This window comes from Mauremys reevesii, linkage group 18 (genome assembly GCF_016161935.1).
Source record: "Mauremys reevesii isolate NIE-2019 linkage group 18, ASM1616193v1, whole genome shotgun sequence".
NCBI lineage: Eukaryota > Metazoa > Chordata > Testudines > Geoemydidae > Mauremys > Mauremys reevesii.
In genome coordinates, this window is record NC_052640.1 from 15674494 (window position 1) to 15692532 (window position 18039).

The following is an 18039-nucleotide window of genomic DNA, read 5'->3' on the forward strand; positions in this document are numbered from 1 at the left end:
TAGAAAAATTTTTAATTGCAGATGACACTTGGGCAAGTGTCTGCTTTACATAAGACAGCAGCTTTCATCAATATGGCATAATGACAAGACAATTTTTTGGGAAGGGTCTTGGTTGTGTTGTAATGATTAAAGCATCCAGTACTTAATATATTAAAGTAGCTTGTTTTTATGCAATCTTGTGTTGTTTACCTCCTTATGAAGCTCAGTATTAGCAATTTTCTAATATGTACCTACCTTATTTAAGGTATGCAAAACACAGTTTAGAGTGTAAGACTTACTGAATACTATCCTCTTCTACAGAAATTCACACCCATTAGTGCAGACTTCAAAATAATTAAAGGTCAAGTTTAAACAAGTACACTGAAGGCATTTAAAAAAAATGATAAGGGATGTGTGTGTGTGTGTGTACACACACACACACACAGAGATCTGCTTATTCCTATATTTATTCAGGCTTTCATAATCCATATAGAGGATTCAGCTGTTTCTAAATTGGACACAGGGTTATCACTAGCCCCACAACTTAATTCTCTCCATTCTCCCAAACAGCTGATCTCTATATCCCAACAAGAAAAATGTCACCATTCTGTTCATATTGACAGCATAATTTCTGCAAATCAGGCAAGCAAGAATTCTGCAAGTCACAAATTAAAGCATATTCTGCCCTTAATGTAGCTTTTGGGTGCATTATTTTTAAAGACTCCTCTCCTCCCCCCAATATATTATATATTGTCATAAGATTAAAAATTCGAGGCAAGCTGGGGTTGAAGTGAGTAAATAGCTGGTAACATACCAAAATGGAATCCTGTGAATTTCCTCACTAGGATTGAGCATGTAAGCATAATAGAAGTAACCACTGAATTATCTCAATCAAACTTTCAAAAGTACTTCCTTAGCAAATTTGTGTTACTCCCATTTCCATACCTGCAGTTTCATAACTGACAATTTGATATGGTAATTCAACTAGATACCTCTACAAATATAGGAATGAGTTACTATTCCAGTATATTTGTCCAGCATATCATAACTAAGAATTTCACAAGAACAGATGTCTGAGATATCTAATTTTATACATCATATTACTATACTAATACCATATGTAGAGTAAGTCCTCTGATGCAGATTCTTAAACACATATAGTGAAAACATTTATACAAGCCTTTATCAATACTGTCCTTTTAGAAGCTCATTAAGTGGGCAATATAAACAAATCTAGAACACTTATCGTAAGATTCAAGATCTGCAGTTGTAAAGATTTCACAAATAATTCTATTTAAAAAAAAAATCTTCCCTATTATCAAGAGAAAAATGTTTCCCTTATTGAGCTTGGGGAATACTTTCAGACTGGCAAGGGGAAAAAAAGTTTGGTTCTGTCACTGAGTATCTCTTCTTCACTAAGCACTGAAGATTCTGCAAAAGTAGAACGATTCACATAAATTTTACACATACACCATTAAAGTTCAAGACACACCTGGTGAATACATCAGAACATATCCCTAAATGGAACCTGAAACTACCAACAGTGAGCAATACTGTCATAAAAGGGCAGGGGAAATAAATCAAACTGAAAAACATCCTGAGAACATAACATGGTAGTCAATGGTCTTTAGTTTCTGAAAACTATACAAAGTTTTCTATACAAAACTTGAAGATTCTTTTTCAAGTCTAATTTTTATTATGTTAAGATCCTTTTTTAAACCACTTCTTGCTTTTCTATTTATAGAACAGCAGCCCATTAGATTGAGATACCTTAAAAAACAAAGTAGTAATGTTTCAGTTTAATTTAAAAAACAAACAAAAAAACAAACTTTTCTTTGAAATGCCTTTCCACAGAAACTGTTTTAGGCATTTTACTTGGAAAACAGAAGCAGCAATGTGAATACTAACAAGACATGAGCACTACACAAACACCTAGGGAAAAATTCATACCAAGGGACTTTCACTAAGGATGAATATGGCCCATGAAGTAAAGCCTGAATCAATTCATCTGAACACTAGGGTAAAAATATCAAGCCAATAAAACTAAATACACATGCGTGAGTGACTGAAAATCATACAATGAAGTAATGACAATTTATTTTAATTGTAACAATAACTGGGATTACAGATTTAAAAAAAATGAAGTGTACATGAGTATTAATTTTTTTTCAGTCAGGCTCAACAGCAAAACTAGAATGGCCCGTTTTCTTCTTCTTATGCAGTAGCATAATCTATTGTGTTTGCATTTCCAACACAAGCTTTTGTTGTTTTTTTTTTAAATAAAGAAGCAAATCTTTTAAATGAAAAAATTTAACGCATAGTTTATTTTGAAATTAGATTTGTAAACTTCACCTCCTCTTTAACAAATTTAAAAACATTGCTTGTCAGCTTCCATTTAAATCTACAGTGGCTTTCATGAATACATAACATTTTGGCATTTACATTCAGATGGCAGTAAAATTAAGTATTTGGAAACATACAATACTATCTTAAATCAAAAACACATATCAAACACATCATGCTGCTGAGATCCCTTACGGAGGAGACAGCTGAGGTATTTGTTTTATTCCCTAGGAGCTTTATAATTCTAAAACAGTTGATTTATGTATCTGGTGTTTGTAAGGGGCAAATCCTACACCAGGTAGTACTTGTGAAAAGCTGTTGTGCTAGTAATGGGGAAGGGACATGAACTTTGCTCATGTCAAAAGTTTAATTTTTTCCCTTTAATATAAAACGGAGTACCTTCTTTATAGTTCCAGATTTGATCAATTTACTACAACATCAAAAAGGTATTTACACAAATTTAAAGCATATTTAATGCTAATTTTCCATGTACTTTGTCTTGGAGACTTTAAATTTCATAAATGGAGGAGTCTACATGAGGGAAGTCAGCAGGCTTTTAGACCCTCTATCAATATTCAGTTCCCTCTTTTAGGTATTATTGGTCATCACATCTTTAAAGTTTAGAAAGACTAGATTGAGTTTATTTTTAAATAATTGTTTTACTGACAGTTGTGTTAATCTTTGTACAAGGAAATTGTCCACCAGAAAATTAACAAGACATTTACTGAATGTAAAGGCTTTACATTGTGTTTTCTATCCTGGTTTAAGTCTTCCAAAACTCTAGCAGTAGTTAGAAATTAAGTAGATCCATTGCTAATAACCACTGTTAAGGGAGCAGCTTGAACCATACTACTTATTCCCATTTTAGGAGCATATTAACATTATATTCCATCTTGCATATTCAAATTATAGGTTTAATGTTTGTAGTAGTATTAGTACCTCATACTTTTCTAAAATGCACTCCACAAATTCTGGTTAAGTGATTGCAAGTTCTGAACACATCAGTGCCAAATTTAGAAAGTGATTGTTGGAGTGTATTGCTTACACCATTGTATTTCAAACCGTGGGAGGAGGTTATCTGGGGTGTGTGAGTTGGGGCAAGGGGCTCCAGGTGTCCAAGTTAGGGAGAGCATACAGGGAGGTTTGGGGCAGGAAAGCACATGCAACCCCACCCATAGCCTGCTGCCTTCCCACGCATCACTGACCACTGAAATCTTCCTGAGCATTCTTGTTTACTGCCCTGCACTCAACCAGAAAGCCATAGCCCTGTCTATTTTAAACACTGCAGGAATGAAAGGGAGGCTATGCACTTCTCCAGGGAGGCCCAGCTGGGTCCTGCCATCTGCTTGTCTCAATGAATCACTTTCTGCCCTGGATAGGCAGGAGTAGGGGACCGTCTTATGCCACTCAGATGGTGGTGGTGGGGCACACAGCAAAAAAAAAAAAACAAACCACAACCATGGGAAACTCTGGTTTGAGGAGCTCCATGGCATGTTGTCCAACAAGGTTAGATTCATCCCTAACATTAAGTAGATACATTAAAACAAACAAAAACAAAAAACCCCACTAACTATCTCTGGTAAACAGATGGTCCTTAAGAGTCAGTGAATGGCACATCATGAGTGATCTATGGGCCTAGCTACAATATAAGTAGGTTTTATAATTTTTTTTCTAACGCAAACAGCACTCTTGATCCTTTAGCATGGTTAAAAGAGCTTTTGAAAGTCATTAAGACTTTTAAAAAGCTGCTTCCTACTTATTTTTTGTAATGAAAGAACATACATGAGACTGTATTAAATTACATCCAATGATAAGTCAAAGGATGCCTTTTCCCCCACTACTGTCTGCCATAAGTGGCCATCATACCAGTGGAGTTGTGCCAGGAGTATTATAAGTTCTACCATCCAGAATTCTGTGGCACTATAGCCTCGTAGGAAGCAATAGGTACACTGGTCTGCTAAAGAAAACTGCATATACCCCATCAAGCAGGAACAATCCTCAATTAGCAAACACCCAAAACTGGTGTAAGAGGCCTGTTTAAGTCTACTAATTTAATATAACATATCATACAAGAAATGTCTGCATAATTTTACGAACAGGAAGGATTAAAATGCACTTAATCTAATCTGATTACATCACTTATATGAAGACACGCACCCTCAAATATGTAAACACCAAGTGCAAGAATTATAGTCACAAGTGTTTGAAGTGTATAGAAAACTCAGTTCTGTCCTTTGATGCTGTTTTCAAATTTGTTTTATTCACTCTTTTGGATGACTATAAATAAGTGTTTCCACTATGGAAAAGAAAGTTAGCACAGTACATTTTCATGACTGGGGAATGGATTTTCTGAAGACATCTTCCAAAGGGCAAAAGCTTAGAAAAAACAACCTGAATGTCAGAATTCAGTTCTTTATAAAGTCCCTTGTAAAAATTAAAAAAAAAAATTAAGGAAAAAACACAAGGCCCAAGATGATTTATTGCTTTTCTTCAGTTCTTCCCTTGGTCTCTTCTTTCTTCTCAGATTTTTTGCTCTCTTCCTTTACAGAAAGCTCTTCTAATTTCTCAGCAACTTTGTCAGCACTATCATTTTTCTCTGTGCCTGCTAAGAGAGATTGTTTGAAGAAAAAGTTACACACAGTATGGTAGATTTAATTAACAACAGGAAGGCTATGTTAACTTGTTTTACTAAAGAAAGAATGTCACTGGCTTTAGAGAGAGGATAAGGTGTTTTTTGAACTCTCTGCCATACACTAAGATGATTCATACTGTTTCTTTTCCCTTGCTGATCCATCCCATGCCAAATGAATGTAGAATCACTCCTTCCCCCTCCGGGTTGTTTTTTTTTAAAAAAAATTAATACACTAGGCCATAGCTTGCCAACTAAACAGGTTGGTATCCCTTTCAGTGCCCTCATGAACAGTTTTTTTGATTGCTACAAGGTAACTACTCACAAGGCATATTTTGTGGAATTGGATGTGCTGGTTCTATACAACTTCCAGCTCCTTAGAGAATATCCTTATCCTAATAAGGAGTTATTTGCAATTCAGGTCTCTAGCCTCCTCTCTCCCACCACTCCAACATCTTTGCTTGAGTGAGAGAGAACTAACGCTACAGTTTACAAGGAAATTCAGTTTCCTGCATTGCCTAAACCACTCAGATTTCCTGAAGCATCTGAATTGCCGACCAGTAGGAATCTATACTTTACTCCTTTAGTAGATCCAAACTCAGAATTCCATTCTAAATTTTTAATCTCTATATGAAATTGAAGATATTTGTTCACATATAATGGAGAGAAGCTCTCTGTTGTGTGTGTCATATAGAACCATCAAATTAAATTGGTAAAGTAACTTTTCAATTTAAACAAAATGAACCAAGTTTCAAAAATTAGTTTAAAATATAATCTTGCAACTGGGGTATTTACTTGTGAACACAAGTAGATTACAAAAAAAATCAGTATGGTAAAACTATTCCTCAACTGTAGTATGTTTTCTGTATAAATAATGAAAAGCCTTCCTATAATAACTACCCTAAAAATTGTGTCCCAAGAGCAATTGCAAGTCTTCTACAAGGAAAGAAGAGTTCAACACCCTGGACCATTACTCTAGCAGACTGAAAAAGCCCCTGGACTGAAGATTGCAGTCAGGCACAGAGTGAGTCTGCCAAGAGGCACCAAATATTACAGTGAGCAAACTAAGGATATTCCCTCGTCCCCACCATAGGCATTAAAAACTTGGAAAAGAAGAGGACAAAAAGGTGAAGTACTCATCTAAATTCCAAGAGGAGATAACATCTTACCCTTGTTTGCTTTCTTGTCTACCTCATTCCTGCATTCTTCAAATTTTGCCTTGAATTTCTGTGCATCTGTTTGGAGGAAATAAAATGTTTCTTTATTACCTTAAATCAGTGGTTCTCAAACTTTTGTACTGGTGACTCCTTTCACATAGCAAGCCTCTAAGTACAACCCCCTTATAAATTAAAAACACTTTTCTTTAATAATGGTGTTAAATATATATGCTGGAGAAGCGGAATTTGGGGTGGAGGCTGGCAGCTCGCGACCCCCCCCCCAGGTATTAACCTCGTGACCCCCTGAGGGGTCCTGACCCCCAGTTTGAGAACCCCTGCCTTAAAATTTACAATGCCTCTATTCTTTAGATCTTTTTGCTCCAAACAGACATTTATCCTGAAAAACTCATTTCTACATTTCAGTTTGACTGCCTTTTTTGTCAAGAAATAGGTACTTAGTAGATTTCATCTTAGTTCAAGTGATCTTAAGTATACAGGCTTCAATTATTTCTCATTTAAATACTCTCCAAAGAAAGCAGTGGATGTTGCACCTTTGAGCAGGTTTTTGCAAAGTTCTCATCTTAAGGTTCTTCTGCTAAGCACTATTTTAAGCTAGCTGAACTTCTATCCATACCTTAGCTACTAGGCATTCACATCAGAAGCCTACCACACATTCTTGTTCACAGTCAGAGGCCAGGGACTGAGAGGACCATAGACATTTATTTTCTCACACCTAGAGATACCTGTATCCTGGTGGAACTAAGGAGGAATGGCAAGTTTGCACCATCACTGCCTATACTGCACGTGAAGGGAGAATTTCAGTCTCCAGAGTTGAAAATCCAGCCTGTTTCATGAGCACAAACTGTACACTTTTATTAAAAAACAAAGACCACAACATACAATGCCAACAGTAAAAAGATGCAAGTAACATGGCACAAGTTACAGCTAACCAGAATTCTTTTGAAGACAATATACTTCAATACATTTCAGTCTAAGCGATTGGTTCTGAACAGTTCCATTTCAAAGATAGAAACTTTCTGATTACAATAAGCATCCCTCCAACCCTTTCTAACTGGAATAATTTGAGAAGCAGATAACCACGGTCAACAAGTCACTCTCAAAATAGAACCAGAAAGGATAATTTGATAAGCCCACACTGAGGATAGCATGACTGGCCACTTGAGGTCACTATTGCTTCACAGGAAAATGCACATTTTTAAAGACTGAATATGAAGCGAGAAGTTTTTTAGCGTGCATCTTCCTAACAGATTTTAAGAAGAGCTTCTTTGAAAAGGAGTTCATCATGCATAGTGACACCCCTTGACAGGACCTGAAACTGAACTTTAATGCTTTATCTATGAACCCAAGAAGGAACTCCACTAATAGTCTGCTTTCTAGGCCCTCTTATCTGCTACTGGAAGGCAGTGTATATATAGATATATATAGATATAGGAGGCAATGAAAGCCCTCCCTCACCCCCAAACTCAGAGATAAATTTAGGATTGTGATTTTAATGTTATTCCTCCAAGTAGACTTTTTTTGGTAGGGGATTCAGGGGTTTAAATAGAAGGCTTGGTTTCAGTGAAAGTTTGCCTGAAGAAGAAAGGATGCTGTATTAGAAAGGTGAAACAGAAGAAAACGTTGTTTGCCAACATGTGTTAATATGGATCTACCACAAGGTCCCAACTGTGCAATGGAACATGGTAGTAAACAAAAATGCTACCAACATCTTACCTTCCTCCTATGTGCCAAGCTAGACATTTTAATTTGGCTAACCCACTGACACAGAACTAGTAGCATGCAACCTGAAAGCTATCTGGGATGCACAATTAAGAAGCCAGAAGTTATGATGGTCTTTGACAGTCATACACTGTTTGCTGCATTAACTACTTAAAGGCTAGTGAGAACAGCTGGATCTAGAAGTGCTTCTCCCCTTACAAGAGCTACCACTAGACTTTTCACTTCCAGTTCCTGTCTAATCAAGCTGGTTGTGCAGCCACTACAGTATTCTCCTTGGATGCCTGAGTCACAGGCAGAAGGGGTTTCAGCAGCCCCAGAGAGCAAGTCACTCACTCAATAGCCATTGGGGGGCGGGGGGTGTGTGTGTGTGAGAAGTGTGGCAGCCATTTTGTTTTCCAAGTCTCATTTTATTTCTCATACAGTTAGTCTTTGCATGTTCTATTTAGGAATGAATGCACAGTCTGGCATTCCAAGTAGGGAATTCCAGACCAACCACTACAATCTGTCACTTATCTTGTTGTTTGTAAGATATTTGTGGCAGAGAGTGGCTTCCATTCTATATCTGTATAGTCCCTAACCACTCCTGGCTGGGGTACTCAGGTGCTACCAAGATACAAATAATTTCACATCCGATTCCCTAAATCATGGCATCTATTATCCTAAGTTACCTAGAGGAGATACTGCACAGTCAAATTAGTTTGATGTTTTGAACAATAGATGTGAGAATTTGCCTGTTCTGACCACAGATGACCACTCCCTCCAACAGGAGTGTGATTCCTCCACAATGCTCAAAGCCTTTCATTATCATAAAAGAACAGAACCAGAATCTAGCACCATTTCTATGAAGAGTCAAACTATGCCAACTTTGGGAGCATTATATCAAACAATATATAACTTTTAAAAAATAAACTTTAGTCTAGAAAGTTTTACTATAACCTATTGTCCAAGTTATCTGTGGTTGTTAGGACTACTATATTCCACTTAGAGGAAATTTTATTTGATATGTTAGAAGGAAGAGACAAGTGGATATTAACACCTAGTACTTGTTCAGTGTAGCAGTCAGTAAAGTATGGGATTTTCAGGAAGATGCACCTGAATGGAAGATTTAATACAAGGTGATGATTTCCATACAGTATTTGTAATGCCACAAATTTAATCTTCATTAAAACATGAAGTTCAGGTAATTAATGAAAGTAAGGTGAATACACTGGTTGAAGTCCTGGAGTTTTATTGCATTAAAATTATTTGGAAACACTAACAAGCTCTCTTGAAAACAGAGTGTCAGCACACTTATCAAGACAAAAAAAAAAGTTATAAAGATGATGTTGGATGGAGATGGAGCATAACTACTCTATTTATCTACATATTCTGAGCATTACTAATTAACTAGTTGCACTCTGAATTAATTCTGCTGCAGTACTATTTAGATAGAAGGGACTGTCCTTACAGACAAATATTAGGGTGGCTTTCTATGGGCAAATGAAGTTTTTTCTCCCCGCTCACCCCATTTTGAGTGCTTACAGCCAGTGGGACAGATTCTTTAAAAATACAGGGAATATTTATTCTTTTCTACCACGGGAGCTACAAAAGGTAGTGGTAACTACTTTCATACATTTACTGTAAAATACTGTGCAGTATTAAATGGCCCAAAGTTACTTCCTAAGGCGCATAATATAAATATCAGAAGAAACTGATCTTGTGCCATAACTCACTTTCTGCATTTAGGAACCGAATTGCCAAAAGTTCAGGTTTTGGACTTTCATCTGCAAAGTCAGCATGTGTGTTCCAGACCCATGCCCTGTCACTTCCAGCATTAGGCTTCAGCTCCATTAAAGGTGTAACTACAAAGAAAAAAACTGATTAGTCCAGCTGCATATAACATTTTGAAATACATTTCCACATAAGCCCCACAAGTACCTTTAAGAAAGTTAGCTCTTAGTAAGATGAAATAAAAGATGTTATACCTCACAGGGGATTGTAATGCAAAGTTATTTCTAGCTGGAGAGGTTGGGGGAGGGAGGAGGGGGAAAAAAAAAAAAGTTGCCCATGTTGTTCTGTCCCATGTCCTAGAACAATCTGCAATGGGAGGTCAATACTGCCAAACAGAGTGCTAACCACATACTTCTATTCAACCCCCCACCCCCAACAAACAAAAAAAAAACACACCACAGTTCCAATTTAATACAATTTTAGAATGCAAAGTTCCCCTACTGAAAGGCCAACAGTCTAAAAAGTATTTTCTTAGATAGTGGCCAATGCAGATGCCTCAAAAGGAAGGTACAAGAGCATCCAAATAAAATAGTAAAGTTTCTCCCTTTCTACTGCTGGTAATCTTCCGTATTATAGACGGCACTTAGCTTTCCTCTCAGATTGTTCATTTAAGTGATTTCTCCCTCCTCCCTTTACGCCATTTTAAAATTCTGTTTCAGTATCCTGCGACAACAAACTCTACAAATATTCAACATAGAATAGTATCTTTTTAACTGCCTTGTTACACTTGCTTACCCTTTTTGTAAATATATGCATCTGTAGTATTATGGAACTGTGCACAATAAAGTTAAACAGGCATCAAGCTGGATGCATACACAGCACCTGTCTATTTGCTGCTGTTAGAACATTGGCCCATTCTTCCAAGCCATTTTTAGTGTAAACAAAACATGCATGAATCCTATAAGACTTGATATCTATTTATGTGAAATATAGCTGACAGCCAAAGGGAAGTTATGGGAAATAATGGAACAAACATACTATAATGATTTGCACAGATTTTTAGGGTTTTATCTCTCCTCATGAGAAGGCGAATTGTTCCCTTCTCCCTGTGCTTCAGGAGTTTCACATCCCCAGTTCCTCGTTCTTTCCACTCTGGAAGATCATTTTCTGATGCAAATCGAAACAGCTTTGCACGCCTTGAGAAAGAGAGCAAGAGATTAGAGTTTGTATGCAAGAACAAACCATGCTGGATAAAAGGTCCTTCAGCCCACATGTCTTAGGTGAAAGTTAAGATTCCATAGAGCTTTTAGGAGAGAGAAAATAAATCCAGAGTCCTCACCAACAAGTTAGAGTACAAGATGACAGATTTTGTAGGCAAATTGAGCACCATGCTATCAGTACTCAATGAACTAGTTCAGGACAGAATACTGTATGAATGGAGTCATTAAAAAACAGCTTCACTGCCCCAACAAAATTTTGCTGAAATAATGTCTCTAATTCCAAAACAGCTCCATATTAGCACTGAATTTATTCCATCAAAAATTGAATTTCATGCTTTTTTTTTTTTTTTTTTTAAATCAGAGGGCACACAAATTTAAGTTACAGAAGAGCTGTGTTACTGTTGTGTATATTTGGAATGCCATTAGTGCACTGAAATTACAACGAGTGATTCAACAAAAACACAAATGAAGCCAGACATGTTGGCCTACTTTCAGTTTTGTTAATTAACAAACTTGTTAAAGGCAAGACGAACATTTAAAAGTAGTTGCCTAAACTCTTTTCCAGATATGCAGAAACATGTCTCCTCTCCCCCAAGATTCTTTTTGCTTCCCTGCAGATCAACTACCTGGATTCAAGGTGGCTTATCTTTTTTTTGGAACCTTAGGATTCAGGAAAGCCCAGAGCACTGGCATCCAGCCAGATCTCAGCAAATTTTTGTCAAAACACTTCCTTTTGCTGTACAACCTATTGAACTGCTGGCACCTTAAGAAGAATTTTCCTAAACTCTATTAAAAGGACCCTCTGATCCTTAGACAACAGAACCTATTCCAGTGTTTCTTCAAGGGTTGTCTTTATAAGAGAATGGCTTTTTTCATCTGGGACTGCACATCACTTAGCACACAGAAAAGCTTAATGATCATGCTACTCATGCAGGTCAATTTTTGGAAATGTTCTCGTAGAACCATGTGTTATCAGAGTCCCTTACAGGAGCACACTCTGGAACAAAGCTTGAAAATGACTACTTTTGGCCATCTGACTTTTCCCAAATGCACTTCATGCCTATTTGAAGCAGGAGCATCACAAAGCAAGAGGAATGCATCTTAACTCCTGTGCTACATACACTTCTCTCTCTAAAGAGGTCTCCAGCTTAGGAAAAATTTAAGGCATTCTACAACATTTAAACATTTCAGATTAAGCCAGATTGCCCAGTTTTCTAATCATATAACTATTAAAATTTGATGTCTGCCAACACAATGGCAAGAGCAAGAGGTGTTTCCATGACTGCTCCAGATGATGGCAGAAGGGAACCATTGAAGAGTTAGAGAGGGTGTGGCATTTACACCTCCAGTCTACAAAATATTGATTCAGTAAGTAAAACAGCTTCTACTATGTATTGGGGGGAGGGGGGGGAGGGAGGAGGAGGAGGGAGGGAGGAGTAGTGTCATGACGACCCAAATATTTAAGCAGAGTAGGACATGTTAACTTTAAAAAAAAGAAAAACCTACTTTGTGACACAGTTACACATCTCTAGACCCAACATTTTTGAACAATTCGAGTTAACAAGTTTAAATTTTTTCTAATCCAAACTTTTCCAATATCAATTTGATATCATTAGAGAGTCAGAATTTCATCATGTTACACTATATCAGCCCCAACACTCCAGGGGCACAGACATTAGTCATATCATGTGCCGTTTTCTTTCTACTAGTACTACATTGTCTTAGGCCAGTACCCCGTGTGGTGTTTTGCAACAAGATACCTTCCTACCTTTTATTAGTGTTTTTCCAAGTTTAAAAGCAACTAGTGTTTAGATACATACCCAGTGCCACACTACTTACATCTTAAAGAGTTCTTCCTCATCCTCCTCAAGGGTCTTGATCTCTTGTTCAGGAAGGGAAACTATGGGCTCAAATTGAGGATCATGGTTAGAATCATCTGCGTTTTCAGTTGAGGTGTCATGTTCCTCATGCGTTTCCTGAGAAAAAAATTCCAAATTGTAATAATGCATTTTAAAAAACAGTTCTGCAGTGGCTACGTCTGTATTTAACATATGTTACCAAAGGTATTTAGGAACTACTCTGAATGTTCCAACTACATATACACTAACAAAGTGTAAGTAGTACAACATCAGAATCTGAACTCCATACATCTAAATTTTATTCAGCCTTTTAAAATATGCAGTATAAACCTTCTCTCTTGGAAAGAAGAAATTTCTTTCACATTAGTGAAACACAGGAACACTCACCCAGGAGTCTAAGGGCTTGTCTACATACTGCACAGGTGCACACCAGCTGTGGTGTAAATTCTAGTACACACCAGAGTATGGTGCACTGACTGACTAGTGTCCACTAGCAAGTTCCACACAAAAGTTCTCTAACACAAACTGATGTATTCCCGTTTGACATGCACTAGGGAACTTTTAGTGCATTTCAGCAGGGTCCACAAGGCCTGCTAGAGAACAACATGCTGGAAAGCACTAACATTTACATCCCAGCTGGTGCACATGAATGCACCGCGTAGAGAAGCCTGAAGACATGCTTTTTTGCTTACTGATTTCAGCAACTTCGATCATGCATACAAACCATAACAGCACTTATAATTAACAGCCTTGAAGTTAGGTATTAGTAAAAATCAGAAGCTGCCATATTTTCTTGTATATTAAGACTAAACTCTTACTGTCACAAAATAAATCAACTCATTTTCCAATTTCTTCCTTAACCTAGGGGTGGGCAAACTACAGTCCGCGGGCCACATCCAGCCCGCCAGACAATTTAATCTGGCCCTGGGGAGCAGGGACTGGGACTTGCCCCGCTCCACCTGGGGAGCGGGGTCGGCAGACGCTTTGCACGGCTCTTGAAAGCAGCAGGTCCCTCCTCCAGCTCCTATGTTTAGGGGCAGCCAGGGGGCGCCACACGCTGCCCCAGCAGCTCCCATTGGGCACAGTTCCCGGACAATGGGAGCTGCGGGGATGGCGGACGGGGCAGCACATAGAGCCGCCTGGCTGTACCCCTGCCTAGGACCCAGAGGGGGAACATGCCGCTGCTTCTGGGAGCTGCTTGAGGTAAGCACCACCCAGAGCCTGCACCTGAGCCCCTCCCGCCCCCTGAACCCCTCCTGCACCCCTCATCCTCAGCCCCATCTGCACCCCCAGCTGGAGCCCTCACTCCCTCCCCATGCCCCAACCCTGATCGCTCTCCCACCCTCCAAACCTCTCAATCCTAACCCGGAGCCCCCTCCTGCACCCTAAACTCCTCATTCCCAGCTCCACCCCAGAGCCTGCATCCTCAGCCCTCACCCTGCTCCCTGCCCCAGCCTGGAGCCCCCTCCTGCATCCTGAACTCCTCATTTCTGGCCCCACCCCAGAGCCCTCACCCCCCTCCTTCACCCCAACCCCAATTTTGTGAGCATTCATGGCCTGCCATACAATTTCCATATCCAGATGTGGCCCTCAGGCCAAAAAGTTTGCCCACTCCTACCCTGAGGGCAGAAAATTTCTAAAAGTTTTTTGAAAATAAAAAGGTTTTGGTCTGTATGTCAAAGCACTGTGCTAGCTCTCTGAAAACAAAAATCAAGACTTCCTTTTATATTGTAGATCCCTGCCATGAAAAAAGGGTTAGGGTTAGGATGTATTTTTGGAGAAACGGGGGCACAGAGTCCTAGGCATAAGGGAATAGATGGAGGAGTTCAAAAGTCCTTGAAATAGAGGATGGGAGCATGGCACACAGGGAGCTTGTGGGGTAGAACAGATGAACACAGAGAGCTCCCAGGTTTGTGCAATTAGCTCTGCCAACGGAAAGCAAAAGATGCCCCCTCCCTAGTATTCTCACTACCATACAATTAAGATCACATAGCTACAATGTTCCTTTAAAAAATTAAGCTGACTAATTAACCATCAAAAGATCTAAAGTAACAGCACTATGTCTTGCTTGTAGATATAACCCAATCTTGTAACACTAGAACAGCATCAAAATGTCTCAGGTTAAAGAGAATGTTGGCATTCATGCAATGCTAGAAGTATTTAAATATTACACTGATTTTATTTTTAAATATTGATTAAAGTATTGGCTGGAAACCTAGAATTAGCAAACTAGCCTAAGGCTAGGAAAAATGGTTCCCCTATTATTGGTTTTGGATAATACACCTCTATGCCGATATAACGCTGTCCTCGGGAGCAAAAAAAATAAATCTTACCGCATTGTAGGTGAAACGGCAATATATCAAACTTGCTTTGATCCATCAGAGAGTGCAGCCCCCCCCCCCCCCCCTGCCCCGGGAGTGCTGCTGTACCGCGTTATAGCCAAATTTGTGTTATATCGGGGTAAAGGTGTATGTTTTAAGTTATTGAAGTAGTGCTCCTTTGTACAGGCTTAGAGTTCTGACACAATAGTTATTACAAATGAAGGCTTTTAAGGGGTATTCATTACAAGTGTCTCCATTTACAGTGAACTTCAGATGCTGAAGTTTACGAGTTCAGAGTCTTCTACATTATAAGGATCCCAGACAAGTTAAGGAGTATACTTATCACCATATCCATGTCTGTTTTTATCATTTAAGTTATTGGTTTTGAGACACTGCGCACTCAAAGCAGGTTATTTTAAAAAGACCAAGATCTGTATATTAAGGAAATATTAAGACAGAGAGATTTAAAAAACCCTCAAAATTAAATTATCGTGGCACACGTGAAATTTAAGAAAAGTGAGATTTTTAATGTAAATGTTGGGTTCAGATATGAAGTCATATAATTTGAAAACACTAACTGTATAGGTGCAATTTAATATAGTAGCTTAGTATCAATAGGGAACAAGTAGACTGACAGCTGCCATAGGAGCTCTTCTATAATATTGGGTCAATCGTGTATCAAAATATTTGATTAGACAAATGAGAGAATGGACATTTACTAATACAGCCTAAGTAACTTGGGGGGGGGGGGGGGGAAGGGGGAGGAAAAGAGCGTGAAGTTCTGTAAAAACCATTCATGGCCTTCTTGAAAAATTCCATTTAAAATATAGCATCCCACTGTGTATCTAATATCAATTTAAAATGCATACAGCAATTTTAAATTCAATTATAACACCTAAGATCACAATAGTGCACATATGAACAGTTTATCTTACTTGAAAGATCTTATAAATGTCACTGAGAGGAGAAAACCCAAGATCTCAGCACATACCATTTAAAGAGCGCTCTATCAGAATTTTTTAAAATGTTGAGAGTACCCCTTTGATACACACGTAAAATGTAGACAGATTTTTAGATATGGATTTATACAACGATAAGAGTTAGTATCATACAACTGAATTCCCAGTTTAACACTTTACCCTGCAGCTATGCTGTCTTTGTTCTTGACTTTATTTTAATATATATGAATCACTAAGAGCCTTCTCATTTAAGAAGCCAAGAAACAAAGTGTGGTTCTTCCATAGCCAAAGAAGCCACAAGAATATTCCAGAAGTCTAGCAAACAATTTCTTTGTCATACAGGGAGGGAGAAAGCATGGTCTTATGGTTAAGGCATTAGCAAGGGACTCTGGAGATCTTAATTCAATTCCAGCTCTGCCACAGACTGTGAGATCCTGGTCAAATCACTTAGTATCTGTGCCTGTTCTCTATCTGGAAAATTAAGATAATAATTCTGTTCTTCCTCACCACTGGCAATTTACATTATAAATTCTGGGCAGATACCGTCTCTCACTAAGTGTATGTACAATACACAGCACAACAGGGCCCTCAACTTGGTTGGGGCTTTTATTTGTTACAAGAATACAAGTAATGGTTCAACAGGAAACAAGGGTTAGTTCAAAGATGCTACAACACACCTTTTGGTGACACCTGTTGAATGTCATCAGTGTTCTAGCACACAAGAAAATGGAGAACAGCCATAGTAATACAACTTCGATAGAAGAATGGCTGCAGTGCACTGCACCAAGACCTGACTGTTTCCAAGAGAAGGGGGAAAGCATCCCAGAGAGAACACAGGCCAGGCTTGTAGAACTGATAGACTCCAGCACTGAGATAAACAAACCTCATTGCAGAGATAACTGATCCCTTTATTCCGCCCCCAGTTCGATTCCCTGCAGGCGCCACAAGAAAATCGTAAGTAACAATAAGCACGTTAGAGGTGGCGAAAGAAAACGAATCACAGTGTTGCGATAAAATCCCACCCACCCGCGATATAAAAGCACGTGGGAGTCTAGAATGACTAGCCCCGGCCCTGCCAGTAACATGGGGGAGAAGGGGACGGTGGGGGCCTCCTTCAAAAGCTCCTGAGTCATAAACTAGATTGTGGCGCCTGCGGAGGCTCAAACGCCCGCTTGGGGCAGAGCCCACCCCGCGGCAGGGCCAGAAGCCAGGGCGAGGCGGAAAGGGATGTCACCGTGTCTCGGCCCCGGCCGCAAAGGGATGGGCCCCAGCAAGAGACTGGGACGCACGTGGGCCCGGACAGCCCCTAGCAGGGTGAATACCCGACCCCACGTGCACCTGGGGATGCTGGGCGAACAGCCACCCGGGCCCCCTTTCCCGCCAAGACAAGGCCGCCCTCCTACCTCCCTCCGCGGCCCCCGGTCTCATCTGCTCGCTCGGCCTCGGGTCCCTCGCCAGGAGTCCCCTAAACCCCACTGCTCTCCCAGACAGCCTCACTGCTCCCCGAGGCCCGTCACCCGACCAGCCCGCGGGCTTCTCACCCGTCTGTTCCCCGCTGCTTCTCCAGGCCCCCATCCACCCTAGCCCGCTCCCTCAGCGCCAGGCCGCCCCACGCCACTCCTGCTCCCAGGCCCCAGGCCGCCCCAGCGCTCGCCAGGGAGCCCCTCCGCCCCAGACTGCTAAGGGAAGCGTCGGCATCCTCACCTTGGTCTCCGCCATGGGGCTGGGAGGTGGCGCTGCTCCTAGACTAGACTCGTTCGCGTCGCTCTCTCCCCCCACCGCAGCTTTGGCGCTGAATTTCCTGCTAGAAGCTCCCCGCCCCCTCCCGCTTTTACCTCATTCCCGCAGCCCGCGCCGCCGTTGCCGCAAGGCCTGATGGGAAACGCCTACTTTACCCCGCTCCCTTTATCGCTTATAATGCTGCTAGCTATAGGAGGCAGGGTGACCCCTCCACCTGATCTTCGCCTTTTAATAGTCCTAAATCACAGCCACGCCGAGGCGTCCGGCCGCGCAATTTCTCCAAGCTCCCACTCGAGGTCTTGGAAACAGCACGAATTCCCCTCGAAATACATACAGCATCCCCCACTCGCGGGCTGAGTCTAAAGAAAATTTATCTCCAAAG

At 40.1% G+C, this 18039-nt stretch overlaps 1 protein-coding gene and 1 non-coding gene across 4 annotated transcripts; both read right to left on the bottom strand.

The window, feature by feature from the left end:
- Positions 1-2273: 2273 nt before the first annotated feature.
- Positions 2274-17753, bottom strand: RANBP1 (RAN binding protein 1). Of its 3 annotated transcripts, XM_039504853.1 has the most exons (7): positions 16944-17017; positions 16801-16849; positions 12618-12754; positions 10597-10754; positions 9561-9689; positions 6121-6186; positions 2274-4927 (listed from the first exon to the last, which is right to left on the bottom strand). In XM_039504853.1, exons 1-7 carry the CDS (start codon positions 17000-17002, stop codon positions 4800-4802), a joined length of 726 nt encoding a protein of 241 aa, XP_039360787.1. In that variant the 5' UTR covers positions 17003-17017; the 3' UTR covers positions 2274-4799. The 3 variants fall into 3 exon arrangements, with proteins under 3 accessions (XP_039360787.1, XP_039360789.1, XP_039360788.1); XM_039504855.1 differs by lacking the exons at positions 16801-16849; positions 16944-17017 and adding an exon at positions 17622-17753; XM_039504854.1 differs by lacking the exons at positions 16801-16849; positions 16944-17017 and adding an exon at positions 16595-16727.
- On the bottom strand, positions 5858-5985 carry LOC120386534. The gene has a single exon (XR_005589770.1). It is a non-coding gene; the product is annotated as a small nucleolar RNA SNORA77 (small nucleolar RNA).
- Positions 17754-18039: the final 286 nt, after the last annotated feature.